The following is a 13,593-nucleotide window of genomic DNA, read 5'->3' as shown; positions in this document are numbered from 1 at the left end:
TGGGCTGGCAGCCCATTAGAGGGAAGGGTTGGGGAGAGCTAGACAGGGGGGTTGTGCATGTAGACTTGCGTGTGATCCATTAGGATTTTTTCTGGATCACATGCAAAAAGAGAGAACATATTCTAGGTTTTGAACCAAACAAAGACCTCCCTGTTGAGATTTTAGGCATATTGTTTTCATTGTTTGAACATTTGCCTGAGAACTGCTTTCTTAATAAGACTGTGTTTCACAAAGTTACTGAGTGAAAGGATTCATTTTTATGTAGTTTTACATTTTCCAGTTGAAATGTGCATGGATCTGAATACATTATCTTCCTTTTCTGTGCTGGAAGACATAGCAATTATTTCCATGAGTAGTGGCATGGTGAAGTCTGGAGTAGGTTCTGGCTGGGTCTGGGTCCTTCTGCTGGAGGTTTGGTGGCTTGTAGGAAATAGTTGGTAAGGCAGCAGATGACAGTCCATGAGAGCTGACCTCCTCATACATTTTTCTACATCTATTGTACTTGTTCTTTAAATTCAAATGAAGGGCCAAGAGTTCTGACTGGAAAAAGACAGTAGTGTAAAGGTGGTCAGAGGTGTTTTCACACAGTAATTTTAGTGTTTTTTCAAAGAGGAACTGAGCTCTGTGTTGTCACAGGATGTGATTTCCAGGTCTTTTGCGTGCAGAGGGTAGCCAGAGGGGAGGTCTGTGCTCTGTGTGGGAGGTGCTGCCCAAGGATCACTGTTCTCCTCCAGGGACATTGCTGAATGCCTGGTGAAAGTTGGTTCAAGGAGATCACAGTTTGCTCCTTCCACCAGTATAGGTTGTTCAATTGGAGGAAAAAGCTACCAAAACCTCCTCCTGCATGTGCAGTGTGTATAGCTTAGGCATTCCTAAGCACAGGAATATATTCCAGTTGGCCTGACAAAATATTCATCTCCTCTTCCTGATAGATCCAGAGTACAGAGGGGGATCTACCTCACGTTTCAGCTACACATCAGCTAGCAGTGACCAAGTCAAGGAAAGGTGAGTAGACTGCAGCTTCTGTGAGGACATCAGACTGCTGAGTGTCCTTCCATCTCTGAAAGGCTGATTCAGATATTTTAAGCTTCTAAAGTTTCTTTTCTCTCTAGAAATAAAAAGGATTTGGTTTTCTTTTTTAGCTAAATCACAGAACATTACTACAAAGTGGCAACCAAATTACAGGCAAGACAACAGCCCTATAACCTCACTGGCTGTTTTCACTCTTGTGTAATTGATGGTAGTTCAGATGGCCTGAAATGTTAATTCAGATTGTGTGGGATTTTTTTTTTCCTTAGTAGATCCTGTAATTTAAGATACCCATTTAAACTGAAATTACATTGTTTTAAACCTAAATTGCGTGATACATGCAGCTTTTTCCTATGCACTACTGCTCTGTCTGCAGGCTGCCTGCACAGAAAACTAGTGTCTCTACACCCACGTGGAAACTGTAGTCCCTCACATGGAGAAAGCTGTGCACTGGCTGTTGTGGTTCACTTAGTTTGTGCTTTCATCTCAAATTCTTATTTATGTGTTTTATGGCTTGGACGGGGATAAAGCTGATTTTTACGTTTATTTTGTGATTGTTACTTTGCCCAGTGTGGGCAAGTGAAGGTCATTCTCTAGCTGATACATTTAATTAAAGAGGAACTGGAGCTTGTTGCACTTAGGGAGGTGCTTAGATGCGTGCAATTTTTTGGTGAAACATGAATAGCATCTCCAGATACTTAAGAGAGGCAGAAAAACCTCTCTAAAGAAACACAGATAATCTTATTTGCATTTGCACAAATGAATTGACAGTTGTGTGACCTGTCAGCTGAATTGCATGAACATGGTTGAGAGTGCCCTGGACTAAGTGTGGGAGAGTAGTGCCTGGTTAGTGGTGATAGCTTGTGCTACTTGTTCATCAGTGTTCTGCACAACACAGCCTGGTGCTCACTAAGCTTCCTCTGGTACAAACATAGGCCACTAAGAATTGCCAGAAACTGAATCTCTGACTGTTCCTAGTACTTCCTCCTTACATGCTTCCTCTTTCCTCCACCTGCTTTACATGACTACATGAAAAGAGGTGCAGTCTTTATAGGGCAGGGCTCTCCTGTTTGCCAGCCTCTCCAGCTTCAGGGAGAGCTTTTCAGAGAAAACCAAGTTAAGGAACCAGGAGCTGCAGTCAGGGAGGAGACAAAATAATTTTTTTCATCTTTTCTCCTCCCAGTAGTTATTTTACGCTCTTCTTCCACCACACAAGAAAGAAAAGTGAGATGGTCATGTGTGTACTTGCTGAAAGCTACCAACAGTTCTAGCAGTGGGACTTCAGTCTGACTGAAGTAGGCCAGGTCATGTTTCCCAGGCACTATGTCTCTCCTATTTCTGAATACACTTCACACAGATTAGTGGTGACACTTTATTAACAGGCAGTCATTACCTAGAGTTTTCTATGACTTATCTGACAAGGATATCAATACCTGAGCATTCGCTAGAAGTTAGTCTGAGACAAGCATTTTATTTCACCTGGGAGACACAAAAAATGTAGGACTTTGTTCTGTGTGGATTTCAGTCAAGTTGCCAAGAGGGCGAACATTGATGGAGAACTAACCCAAAATGCAGAAAAACTGTAGCCGACTTTTCTTTTTGCAAGTTGTCCAGCATGAGACAACATGGAGGCCTTTCAGCCTGCTTTCTCAGAGGGGGGATGTTCACCAAGTTAGAAGGCATACAAAGTTAGTGGTCACTTACTAAACATTCTGGCCATTGTCTGAATGTGAAATTCCACTCCCGCTAGCAATCTCATGAGGTGGGATCAGCATGGAATTCAACCACAGGTCCTCTGTTGCAGTGTGATTTCAGTTGACAATCCTTATACAAACCCACCTTTTCCAGTGGCTTTTTCTCTGTGGTGCATAAGCACACATAAGGATTTGTTCCAGATGAATACTTCCCTGAAGGAATACTTCTGTATCTCTTTTTCTATGTGGTGGTATTTCTTTGTCAGTTAGTAGGGTTGGTGTTCTTTGGTACAGGTTATTAGAAACCTTACAGTGTCATTTTACATCTGCACAGAGGGCTGTGGATGCTTTCTCTGAAATTTACAGCGGTTTGTAAGGCATATTAAGAGGGCTTTTAATAAGAAGTGAACTATTCAAATAAAAAGATATTCTCTTTTCTTACTGAAATAGTCTGGCTGACTGTTGACTATTATGGTTGAACAACACAGTCTACTGCTGTTTAGACTCCTAACTAAAGCATGTGTCTTATCTCAGTTGTTTTAGGAACACAAGAATGAAAAGCTTCAGCTAGTTTGCAAACACACAGCACTGCTGAATGTCCACTATAAAAAAAGTGTATTGCAAAGTTATCTGGTAGAAAGGTTTGTTAGTGCAAAAACAAAATTCTTATTGACATATCATACAGCAGCACCTTCAATTCCAAAAAAAATGCCCCAAAAGAAAGACAAATGCAGGTACAATGCCTAGAGGAGGAGAAAGTATTCTCAGGACACCGCAAATCATGAATCTCTGGTTGTTGGCATCAACATAGCTCTGTGAAATTTTGAGTAGCCACAGACCTGTTTCTTTTAAGGCATTAAGGTTATTGGTTTTGCAAGTTTAATCCTTGAAAGGGAAGAAAGCACATCATCAGCACTTCCTGTCCTTAATAAATTATTGTATTTATAGCTCTCTGTGGGTGCAGCTCCACAGGAGATTGGAGATGGGGGAGTGAGAAGAAAACATCTGGAACACATTTAGTATTTGTGGGAGTCTGTGCTTATCTGTCCAGATGCAAGGAAATCCCCAGGGACTCAGAGTTTTTGCAACAGGGCTCCTATTGGGCTGGTTTTGTTAGTGCTGGGGTGCATGGTGTGATCAGTATGTAAAGAAGGGACAATTGATATTTAATCCTATAACAAAATACCTCACAGTTAAATTGGGAATGTTAATTTAATTATTATCTTATAAAATACAAAGTGCATTTGAACTTTTCCAATAGTGCAGGTACAAGAAAAAAATGTTAAAACTTCATGAACAGTTTCCACATATTTCTTCTCCTCTTCTGTGTGAGCAGTTGAGTGACACAGAAGAGGTGAGACTGACACTGGTAGCTCATTATGATGTTGCAATAGATGAACTAATCATTTCCCTGACAGGGATGCTGTGCTGAATCTGCCCTCATGTTTTGTAAACCACAGACTTGTTTCTTCATCATGTGTTCTTTGTTTAGAACTTTTTCTGTTTATTTAGATTATTTATGAATACACAATTTTCTTAACATATATTCAGTGCCCAAATACACTTTGATTTTTTTTAATATATAGTTTAAAACAGCAATCCAATAAGCCATTTTATTTGTGCTCTGTTAAACTGGGATGGGAGTTTGATTGTTCCTGGTGGTTTTGTTTGTTGTAGCTGGTTCCTTCTTCCACACTTTTGTTATTATCCTGCCACTGGCCTCCACCCAGTAGTTCAGAAGATTTCCTGTGTGTAGTGTTGACAGTAGCTTTGAGTGGCAGAGTCAGTGTTGTGCAGTGGTACCTTTTTGCAGAAGGTATATTTGCCTTCCTGGGGTTGCGCAGGGCAAGGGATGATCCCAGCCTATAAAACCAACCTTTAGTGCTGAGTTTTCTGCATTCAAGGTGAAGAGAGGGGACCCATATCTCACTGCAAACTCCTTGTCCTAAGATTCTCCTTTGCCAGGAGGACCTTTAGTCAAGAGCCAGATGTAACTCTGTGGCTTTTTTTGAAGTGTGTTCCTATTTTCCCCTTGTTTGCTTGAATCTGAGAGATATCCAGGTGCTGTAGAGCAGGCTACATAGCTGGATCAGTCTTGTCAAGAGGATGGATATCATTATGTATCTATATCCCAGTGTACTAGTATTTCCAGTCTTTACAGTACCAAACCTTGTCATTTCACTACTGAGTCAGTAGAGATTCCAGCTCTTTATAATTTTTTACTGCATTTACATTATAGGGATGTTGTGGAGAGCCCTAAGAACTTGCAGAGGACCAGGGTAAGGTGTGGTAGCAGATGACTACTCAGAAAACGTATTTTCTGATTTGCTTTAGAGCATTAAAAAATCCTAGCAGCTCTGTAGCACTGAAAGCAAGGGATACCTGTAGAAAGGACTAGGTCTCCTTAGGTTGAACCAAGGCAGTTTGAATCTGTTCATACTGTGCCAGTCACTTGCCGTAAATGAGGCCAGTGTGAATGACTGCTCTAGGCTGATCCTTTGCCTGGTGGTTTCTGTCCTGTGAGACTGTCAAAGCATGTCCATAAATAACCAGTGCTATGGAAGATTATCTGAAAGACTCATTTTAACTTCAGTACTGTGTCTCTGAGAAGCCCAAGAATTGATTTCTGAAAACATATAGATGTAATTTTCCTTTCTATAGCTGAAAAGGAAATACTGACTGAGAAGGAAGCAGAAGGGCAGGTCAGTGTTCTATTGAACAGTAATGAAGTTCATGCACATGCACTGGTGAATTGCTTTATCTGAACTAATTGGGATCTCTTCCCTAAGAGAGGCTAAGGCTTTTACCAGTAGTGGTTTTTTTTCTCTTCTGTTAAAATTCACCAGATAAGAAAAGAGACAGAGGAGGCTGAATGTCTGGCAACAAAATTAGATAACTATTCACCATGAAGAAGGTAACAGCTTCCCCCCAGCTTCAGCTGTAGTGGCAAGCTGATCATGGCATGCTCTTTCAGCTGTATTAAGTGAATTAGTCAGTTAATAATAAGATCCAGTTCTCAGGGAAGTAATTTCCATTGTCCTTACTGGGAGTTGGGTGGGGATGTCTGTCTTGAGGTAGAAAAGTTGTTTATCATCGCAGGATATTGTGGCTACTATGATAACAGAGCAGCAGCACAATTTGAAAGGCACTCCCTAAAAGCTGTGTGACATCACTGATACAGAAGCTTAGTGGGCAGTTTGCCTCTACTGGTGTTCACAGGCTGTGCAGGCTCTTACTTATTTCTGTGTTAGTAAAGTGTTTATCAAAATGAATACTAAAAAAAATTAGTTGTGAATATCCAACAGTTTTCATAATGCATGCCAATGCATTGAGCTGTGAGCTGAGATTAATTATATGACTACATTTAACTGGGGCAAAATTCTGCATTGAGCCTTTGAGGAGACAGCAGCAAGCTCTTGCCTAAGGCTCCAGAGGAGAAGGTGGCCGGCCACTGTAGTTCCCATCTCCAAGATTTTATACTTCTGCTGTGCTCTAAAGGTGAGATAAGGTTGTTGCCCACCTCAGGCTGGGTAAAATGTTTCTGGTGCCATAAGGTAAACATTGCACTTGGTGAGTGCTTCCTGTGTCCAGTCAGGAAAAACATACATGCAATAGTGTGCTGCAGAGCTTGTTGAGATCTCCCTGCAAAGCTGCTTAGTGAGTGCAGTGCTTGCACCAGGGGAAATCACTCCTGGGAAGCACTTAGGGTTTTAGAGCCTCTTTAGGCTATTTTAATGCTTACCTAATGAGAGTAGAAAGGAACAAGCAGGAGGATCTTATCTCTGGTGTATAAAATGAGCACTGGGAATGTGCTTTGGCAGATTGCCCATTGATGTGTAAGGGATGTTCTGCATTTGTCTGCTAAGCCAGTGGAGGATCCTCTCCAGTAGCTGGCAGAGTCCTCCACATGGCCCTCTCTGCCCATGTGATGCTGTCCTTCTGGGTGTGTGGGGTGGTCTAGGCTGGTGAGAGACCAGTGATCTTCAGTATCTCCATGATCAGGAGAGGTGTCAAATCTGTACTTTTCAACACAAAAGCAACTCTTCCACTGCCTGTGTGTGAATTAATCCGTGATGCAGTTTTGTGAAAGGAGAACTCCAACAGGGGCAATATCTGCAGAGGTTTTTTTTTTTGCCACAGCACAGGAAAGAAAAATGTAAAAAATGGTTGCTTGAAGTTTCACAAGTAGGGCTTGGGTGAGAGAGATTTTGCTTGACACAAAAAAGTTGTTTCTCTATTTTGTTCAAAGTGGAAACTGAAAGGCAATCGTATTACCCATTTCATGTTTTTTGCTGTAAAAGGAAAGTTTGCATTCAGTGAGATTGGTCTTGAAAGGCTGTGATTTGTAAAGTAATTCCAGTTGGGTTTTGGTTGTTTCAAACAGATCAGCTCTTAAGGACAGCAAGTCAGCACTCTGACAGCAGTGGCTTTGCTGAGGACTCTACAGACTGTTCTCCATTCAGTCAGCTTCAGGTAAGGTTCTCATCTTGTGGTTGAAATACTCCTGATTAGTGTGAAACAGTATTTGACTGCTACTGTGACTGTCAGTCTAGGTCTATAAAATCATAGTTTTCAGAGCTGGACCTGCCAAGTCTGTGTTCAGACTTGAAAGCCTTTTTAGTAGGTTAATCTGGGTATACTTGGGACTGGAATAAGGTCTAAATTCAGTAATTCAGTATGTTCTGTTTGCTGTTACTGGTGTATCTTTTCTCACTGTTGATTCCTCTCAGTAGTGGGTAGAGATTAAGGTCTTGAAGGATTAAAGCTAATCTGGTGATTGTTTCATGTTTTTATCATTTTTGCCTTCCCACTGCCCGTGTACTTCTCCCCCCTGCCCCCTGCATTTTTTCTTTTTCTTTTTTTTTTTAATTACCAACTGACAGAAAATGAAAACAATTTCACACTAGCTTTACTATGAAGATAGACTAATTTTAGTTGATTTTGACCTTCCATGCTCTTTCTTGTTCTGGTTTCTTTGATCTTAGTCCCAGAAATTGCTGTGATGCTGACCTGAGAGACCTCATGTCTTAGGGAAAACTTTTGTTCCAGCCTGGTGTTTAGGTGTGTGCTCAATACATATGCTTGACTGTATTGTATCTGATATTTTGGAGAGCTGTTCTCCTGGTTCTCCTAAAACATTCACACAGTAATAGCCATGATTTGATTGGCCTGTCAATCAGCCAGTGAAAGGCCTTGAGTTGGATCCTGCTCTCAAGGCCAGCTATTCCTGAGACCTATACCACAGCCCAAATGAAAAAATGGGATTCTGGGTATCTCCAGCAATTTCATCTCTATAGCTTGTATCTGCTGACTTGTTTCTTATGCTACCATGTGTTTCTCCCTTGTGGCACACCAAGCGCTTTAAAAGCTGTTTGGCAGTTACTGGGAAGAGTTTTTTACCCTCTTCATCCATCAGTGTTGCTTTTTCATTTTGGTACTGGAATTCTGGGTTTTCCGATTTAGTAGTTCTTCAACTGAGTGCCAAAATAAAAGCCATGATAGTGTTGGTCTTTGTCTCCCTTAAACATCAGCTTAGTGCTTTTCAAGAGCAAGAAAAGGAGTAATAATGAGTAAAGGGAAAAATGATCCTGAGTTCCTGCAAAGAGCATGATCATCTGACATACTTGTTCAGCTCTCTACAGAGCTGTGAGTGCACTGAAGTTGACAGGCATGTTAGAAGGTGACTCAGAAGAGAGTTGGTCACTCCTGATTTTTATGTTGGTTACAACCTGATGAAGAGCCCACTAAAAGTATGTTGCAGCTAAGCACCCTTTCACTGGGATATTGCTGGAGTTTATCTGTGTTGGCTGTAAAGGGAAGAGATTTCTGTTTTCTGTTCTGCTGTTTTGAAAAGGTATTTTGAGGCTGCATGAGGTTTGTGCCATGGAGTTGCTAGGCTCTCCTCTACCCCCTTCAATTCTTAGTTCTGACCAAGTGCTGAGCTGAATTCAGAAAATATGGGTGAATGATGCAGCTAGGGGAAATGAGAACTTGGCAGCTGGTGAAGAGAACCGGTGAAAAAATGAAGGGGATACAGAGGAGTATATATTGTTTCTTAAAAGTATGGTAATTTAGTGCCATCTACTGTTAAATTATTGACTCTAGCACCCATAGCCTTCCTCTGAAACTCAGGAGAGAACTCAAAATTTAACCCATATTGCCTTTCATCTCTGACTTCCTTAATTAAGATTTCTGAGGGAGATTTTGATATTGAGACAGGGTATTCTGCAGAGGGGTTTTGTGTTAGCAAATAAGCCAGAATTCTCCATCCAAGTTCTTATGCTTTACTCATAATTGAACAATGTGATGGAGGATTAGGAAACAGATAGATAGACACACATGTAGCCCACATGATTTCACCTAAACATTATAATGTTTTGCTCATTTAGTACCTTTAACTTGAAAACCATCTGAATGTGCACATTCTTTCACAATAATTTGTGGCTGTGCCAGCGAGTGCAATGTTAGATATGTACTTGTGAAGATGACATTCATGGCTGAAATCTTCTAGATGGTTGGAGAAGGAACTATTGCCTGAAAAGCATAATCTCTTTAGAAGGAACTAATAACTAATATCCTAATGGCAGCAAGAACTGCAGAAAGTAGAGATAGGAAAATTTCTAGTTCATGCATCAACTATGGTAAATTTCCAAGAGTGTACTTTATACCACATGCTCTTAGGGAATGTCTTGTGCACTTGTAAATACAGCAGTCAGTCAGGCCAGCTTCAAGAATGTGCTTTACAATGAATAGCTCTCTTCTTTTTTCCTTTCTCTTAAATGTTTTTCCTGCCGTTTGTTAGCTACTAAATTAACAACTCCCTCGTCTACGTACTCTGGTTTAAATTGTTATTTAGAATGAAATAAATAGGGGAAGAAGATTCAGGAGAAAGGAGGGATGGGCTAATAGTACCAGATGTGGTTTCCAACTGAGATTAACATCCTGATGTGATATTCTCAGTCTTCAATGATTCTTTATTTAAACAGGCTTAGTTTATGGGCAGACTGGCTTTCCCATTCTTGGTGTTGTCCTGTAACACAGTTTCACTAGTCTGTAGTTCTCCTCACTTCTCTGTATACATTTCCTAATGCTACCCTTCATTTCACTGTTGTAAACCTTTATAAATGGGAAATGCTTTGTTCCATGACCCAGCTATCTGTTTGTCATCACCACCTAAAATACTAGCATTGTATTCTTCTTGCTCTTACTCTTTTGCCACTTCTATTCTTCTTACAGTATTGAATTTATTGTCAAATCAAAGGAATGTGTGGAGAATTTTCTCTTTAGAGAAAATAAAAACCTCCTTTTGGTGCGATACTTCGTTGTACTCCCAATGTATCTGATACTACAGTTTCTTTGTTCTCCTTCACCATTTCTCTTGCACACTAAGTGCATTATTCTTTCTGCTCCCCCCCCCCCAATGCCCTGTGAAGGTGTTCTTGGACTCATGGCCTGACTCTTGAGAAGGCAGTAGTTGAGTGTCCAGTACATTCACTCCTTTGCTGTCTCATATCTTTCCTAGGTTCAGGAGTCTTTGCAGGGCATGGGAAGCAGTGCTGACAGCTGTGACAGTGAAACAACTGTGACATCGCACAGTGAGGAACAGAAGACGCAGATAGCCAAGGAACTGCCCTGTTTTGATAAGTTTGAGGAGGAGGAGGAGGAAGATGATGAGGAGGAGGATTATGATGATGATGAAGAGGATATTATCTCTCAAGTAGAGAGACGAAAATCTTCTGATAGCAGAAGGAGTGAAGACAGAAAAATTAGTGACTGTAAAACTGAACAAAATCAAGGACAAGAAAGCAAGTCATCTCATATATCAGAGACAGTCCAAGGAGAGGTCAGCTCTAAAGAGGAAGACATTTCCAGTGAGCAAAAAGAATCAGACCTGCTGGAGGAAGGCAGCGTGTTTGAGTTTCCTCAGTATCACACACACCATATCCTCAAGTCGATGCAGTCTCTGGAAGGTGATGGCTCCTCCACATCATCTGTGGACAGAGTTCAGGTTGCCTTGCAAAGAGCTGAGATGAGGATCATCAACTCACCTGACTCCAAGGCCAGGTGCACTCTGCTTAAGTCAAAAGATCTTCTGAGGAAGCAGAGACTCTGGTTTGCTGAATCGGGCTATCCTCTAAGGCGGTCTCAGTCTCTCCCAACTGCATTGCTGAATCCAGTGAAAGTGGTGTCCTCTGTCAATGTTCAGTTAACTCCAGGAAAAGAGACTCTCTGCAGTCCTCCTTCCTTCACCTACAAGTACACACAGGTGGAGGAGGACAAGGAAGCAGCATCTGAGAATGACAGAAGTGAGGAGGAGGCAGCCTCTGGCCATCCTGTGTGCAAATCCACACTGTTTATTGCACCTTCGTCCTCCAAGAAAGAGGTGCCCCAGGCAGGGCCCAGCAGGCTGTCTGAGGAGCTCAGTCCCACCAGGGTACAGAGCTGCCCCCTGCACATGCCAGCAGCCATGTCCCGCTCCACGTGCTCCCTCCATTCCCTCCCCACGGAGTGGCAGGACCGGCCGCTGTGCGAGCACATGAGGACGCTCAGCACCCACAGTATCCCAAGCATCTCTGGCTCTTCCTTCAGTGCCATGCTTTCCCCCTTCAGCTGCCCCTTCTTTCCAAGGCATGGAGTTCCTCATCGTCCTCCTGCCATGAACCCACCCTCCACTGTGGAGATGCAGCTCCGCAGGGTCCTCCATGACATCAGAAACTCTCTGCAGAACCTCTCACAGGTAAGAGGAAGCCTGGCTTTGCCCCTGGTCAAAGGGGCTCCTTATTTTATCCTTACCAAACCAAGGTGATAACCTGAATATTCCTTTGTGTAGTTCAGCAGATCAGGAAAAAAAAGATATTTTGTCCAAGTCTGATTTGCTACTGTTTTAGGAGCTTTTGTTTAAACAGGCAAGTTTGAAGCGTTCAAAGATGGGAGTTTTAGGTTAGATATTAGGAAAAAGTTTTCCCCCCAGAGAGTGGTTGGTCACTGGAACAGGTTCCCCACAGAAGTCACAGCACCAAGCCTGGTGGAGTTCAGGAAGCATTTGGGCAATGCTCTCAGGCCCATGGAATCACTCTTGCAGCTCTCCTGTGCAGGGCCAGGAGTTGGACTTTGAAGACCCTTGTGAGTCCCTTCCAATCAATATATTCTGTGATTCTGTGATCATCTTCTCAATGCTCCACTTTTTTGCATTCAATGTTTTCTTGTTCCAGTTGATCCAGAGTGATTTTTTTTCCAGTATTTTTTATTTTTTAGCTTTTATGGATATTCTTGGATGGGGGGGAGGAACAGCATACTCTTTATCAGCTATTATTTTATTTTAAGATGAGAATCATTAGATTTAGATTTAAAAATGCATATTTATAGAATCACAGAATAGTCTGGTCAATCCTTTGATTTCTCTTCTCTTTGACATACTTCTCATACAGCTGTTAAAAGTGCATCTTTTTCCTTATAGTCGCAAAACTTCAATAATGATGTCAGTGATTGATCTCTGTGTGTTTCTGTACTGTTTCATGCCAATCTTTTCCACTTGCAACTCTAGTGCTAGCCAGCATGTTCTCGATAACATCAGTCTTTTATTAAGAATTGATTTTGTCAGAGCATGTGAAATTTTATCCATCTCATCACTCAGAGAAGAAAAGCTTGAGAATGCAAGCACGTAAATTTTACCAATTTCTGCCACACCTTCTGCTCCTCCTCCCCTGATTGCCAGCTGTTCCTGCCATCCTGGTTCTGCTGTTTTCTTAGGTAGTGGTCCAACTTAGGATCCTGCAAGCTCCTGCAGGAGGCTGTGTGGGCAAGGTAGTTACAGACTCTGCTCGTTTATGTATGAATATGTGAATACTATGCAGTTGTAGACCTAAAATTTCTGTGCATTTTACTCTAGAGCAAACATGCACCTGCCTGTACCATATTGCATGTGGGAGGCTGTAGTGGCCTTTTTTGGGCCCCTCTTATTTTATTGACTTTGCCACTTGTCAGAAGTTAGAGGTGAGTCCAGTCTTCCTTTGGTTCTATCAGCTGGCCTTGCTTCTCAGAGCAAGATTTGGTGACCAGCTCTGCAGCAGGAAGCTGTGATAACCTGTGTATTAAGTCAACTATTGCTCAAGGTGGTGTTCATGGTGTTCCTGGGAGAAAGTGTTTGCAGAACTTAACCTGCTCTGGAGAATTCAATTCTCTCATGTGTACCACTTGCAGCCTTGATCTGTGTAAGGTTACAGTGTGCTCAGTACTTCTACCACACATACTATGCTAACTGAACCTGCTGAAAAAGAAATCTAAAAAAAAAAAAGAGAGAAAAGGACATTGGAGGGGGTAATAATGTTTAGCCCACTTGTTCTTCTTCAAGCATATTTTGTCTAAATTAGTTTCATTTTGGGGGCTTGGTCCTTCTCACAGCAGAGATTGGTTTCCAACAGTAGAGGTTGAGTTTGACACATAGCATACTCAATGGCTAAAGAAAAAGTTGAGATGTTAAAACATATGATTGTGATTTTAAGAGGAAATAAGGAGGACTAGATAAGTTGCTGATAGAACAGGGAACAGAGAAAGCTGACAGAGGAAAGATAAACCCATCCCCTTGATGTGATCATGTTGGAGCAAAGCTTCTCTATATGAATGAACATGCTTCAGATTTTCCACGACATATCAGTAGTCCTTTGCATTCTTTCAAAATTATATTGGACAAGCTGTCTTTCATGTTTGAGAAGGTAAACATTTTTGCTGTTTCCACTGTTCTTTGTTGTGCTGGGTCTCTACATGTAACAAACCTCTGGATTTTATCTTTTTGCTCCATATGTTGCTGCAACATGCAAATAGAAATTCTTCAGTCTTGTTTTTGTAAGAGATCGTTAGCAAGCTGGGGACT

The 13,593-nt window shown here is 41.7% G+C and overlaps 1 protein-coding gene across 2 annotated transcripts in view; it reads left to right on the top strand.

The window, feature by feature from the left end:
* Positions 1-13,593, top strand: part of ITPRID2 (ITPR interacting domain containing 2) — a 40,074-nt gene that overhangs the window by 15,464 nt on the left and 11,017 nt on the right. For both annotated transcript variants that reach the window (XM_058810025.1, XM_058810026.1), the window contains 3 exons: positions 933-1,005; positions 7,108-7,196; positions 10,246-11,460. In XM_058810025.1, coding sequence (XP_058666008.1) covers positions 933-1,005; positions 7,108-7,196; positions 10,246-11,460 — 1,377 coding nt within the window. The remainder of the gene's footprint in view (positions 1-932; positions 1,006-7,107; positions 7,197-10,245; positions 11,461-13,593) is intronic.

This window comes from Ammospiza caudacuta, chromosome 8, assembly GCF_027887145.1.
Source record: "Ammospiza caudacuta isolate bAmmCau1 chromosome 8, bAmmCau1.pri, whole genome shotgun sequence".
Classification (NCBI taxonomy): domain Eukaryota; kingdom Metazoa; phylum Chordata; class Aves; order Passeriformes; family Passerellidae; genus Ammospiza; species Ammospiza caudacuta.
The sequence above is the reverse complement of the archived record's forward strand: the minus strand, read 5'-3'. Positions and strand labels throughout refer to the sequence as shown.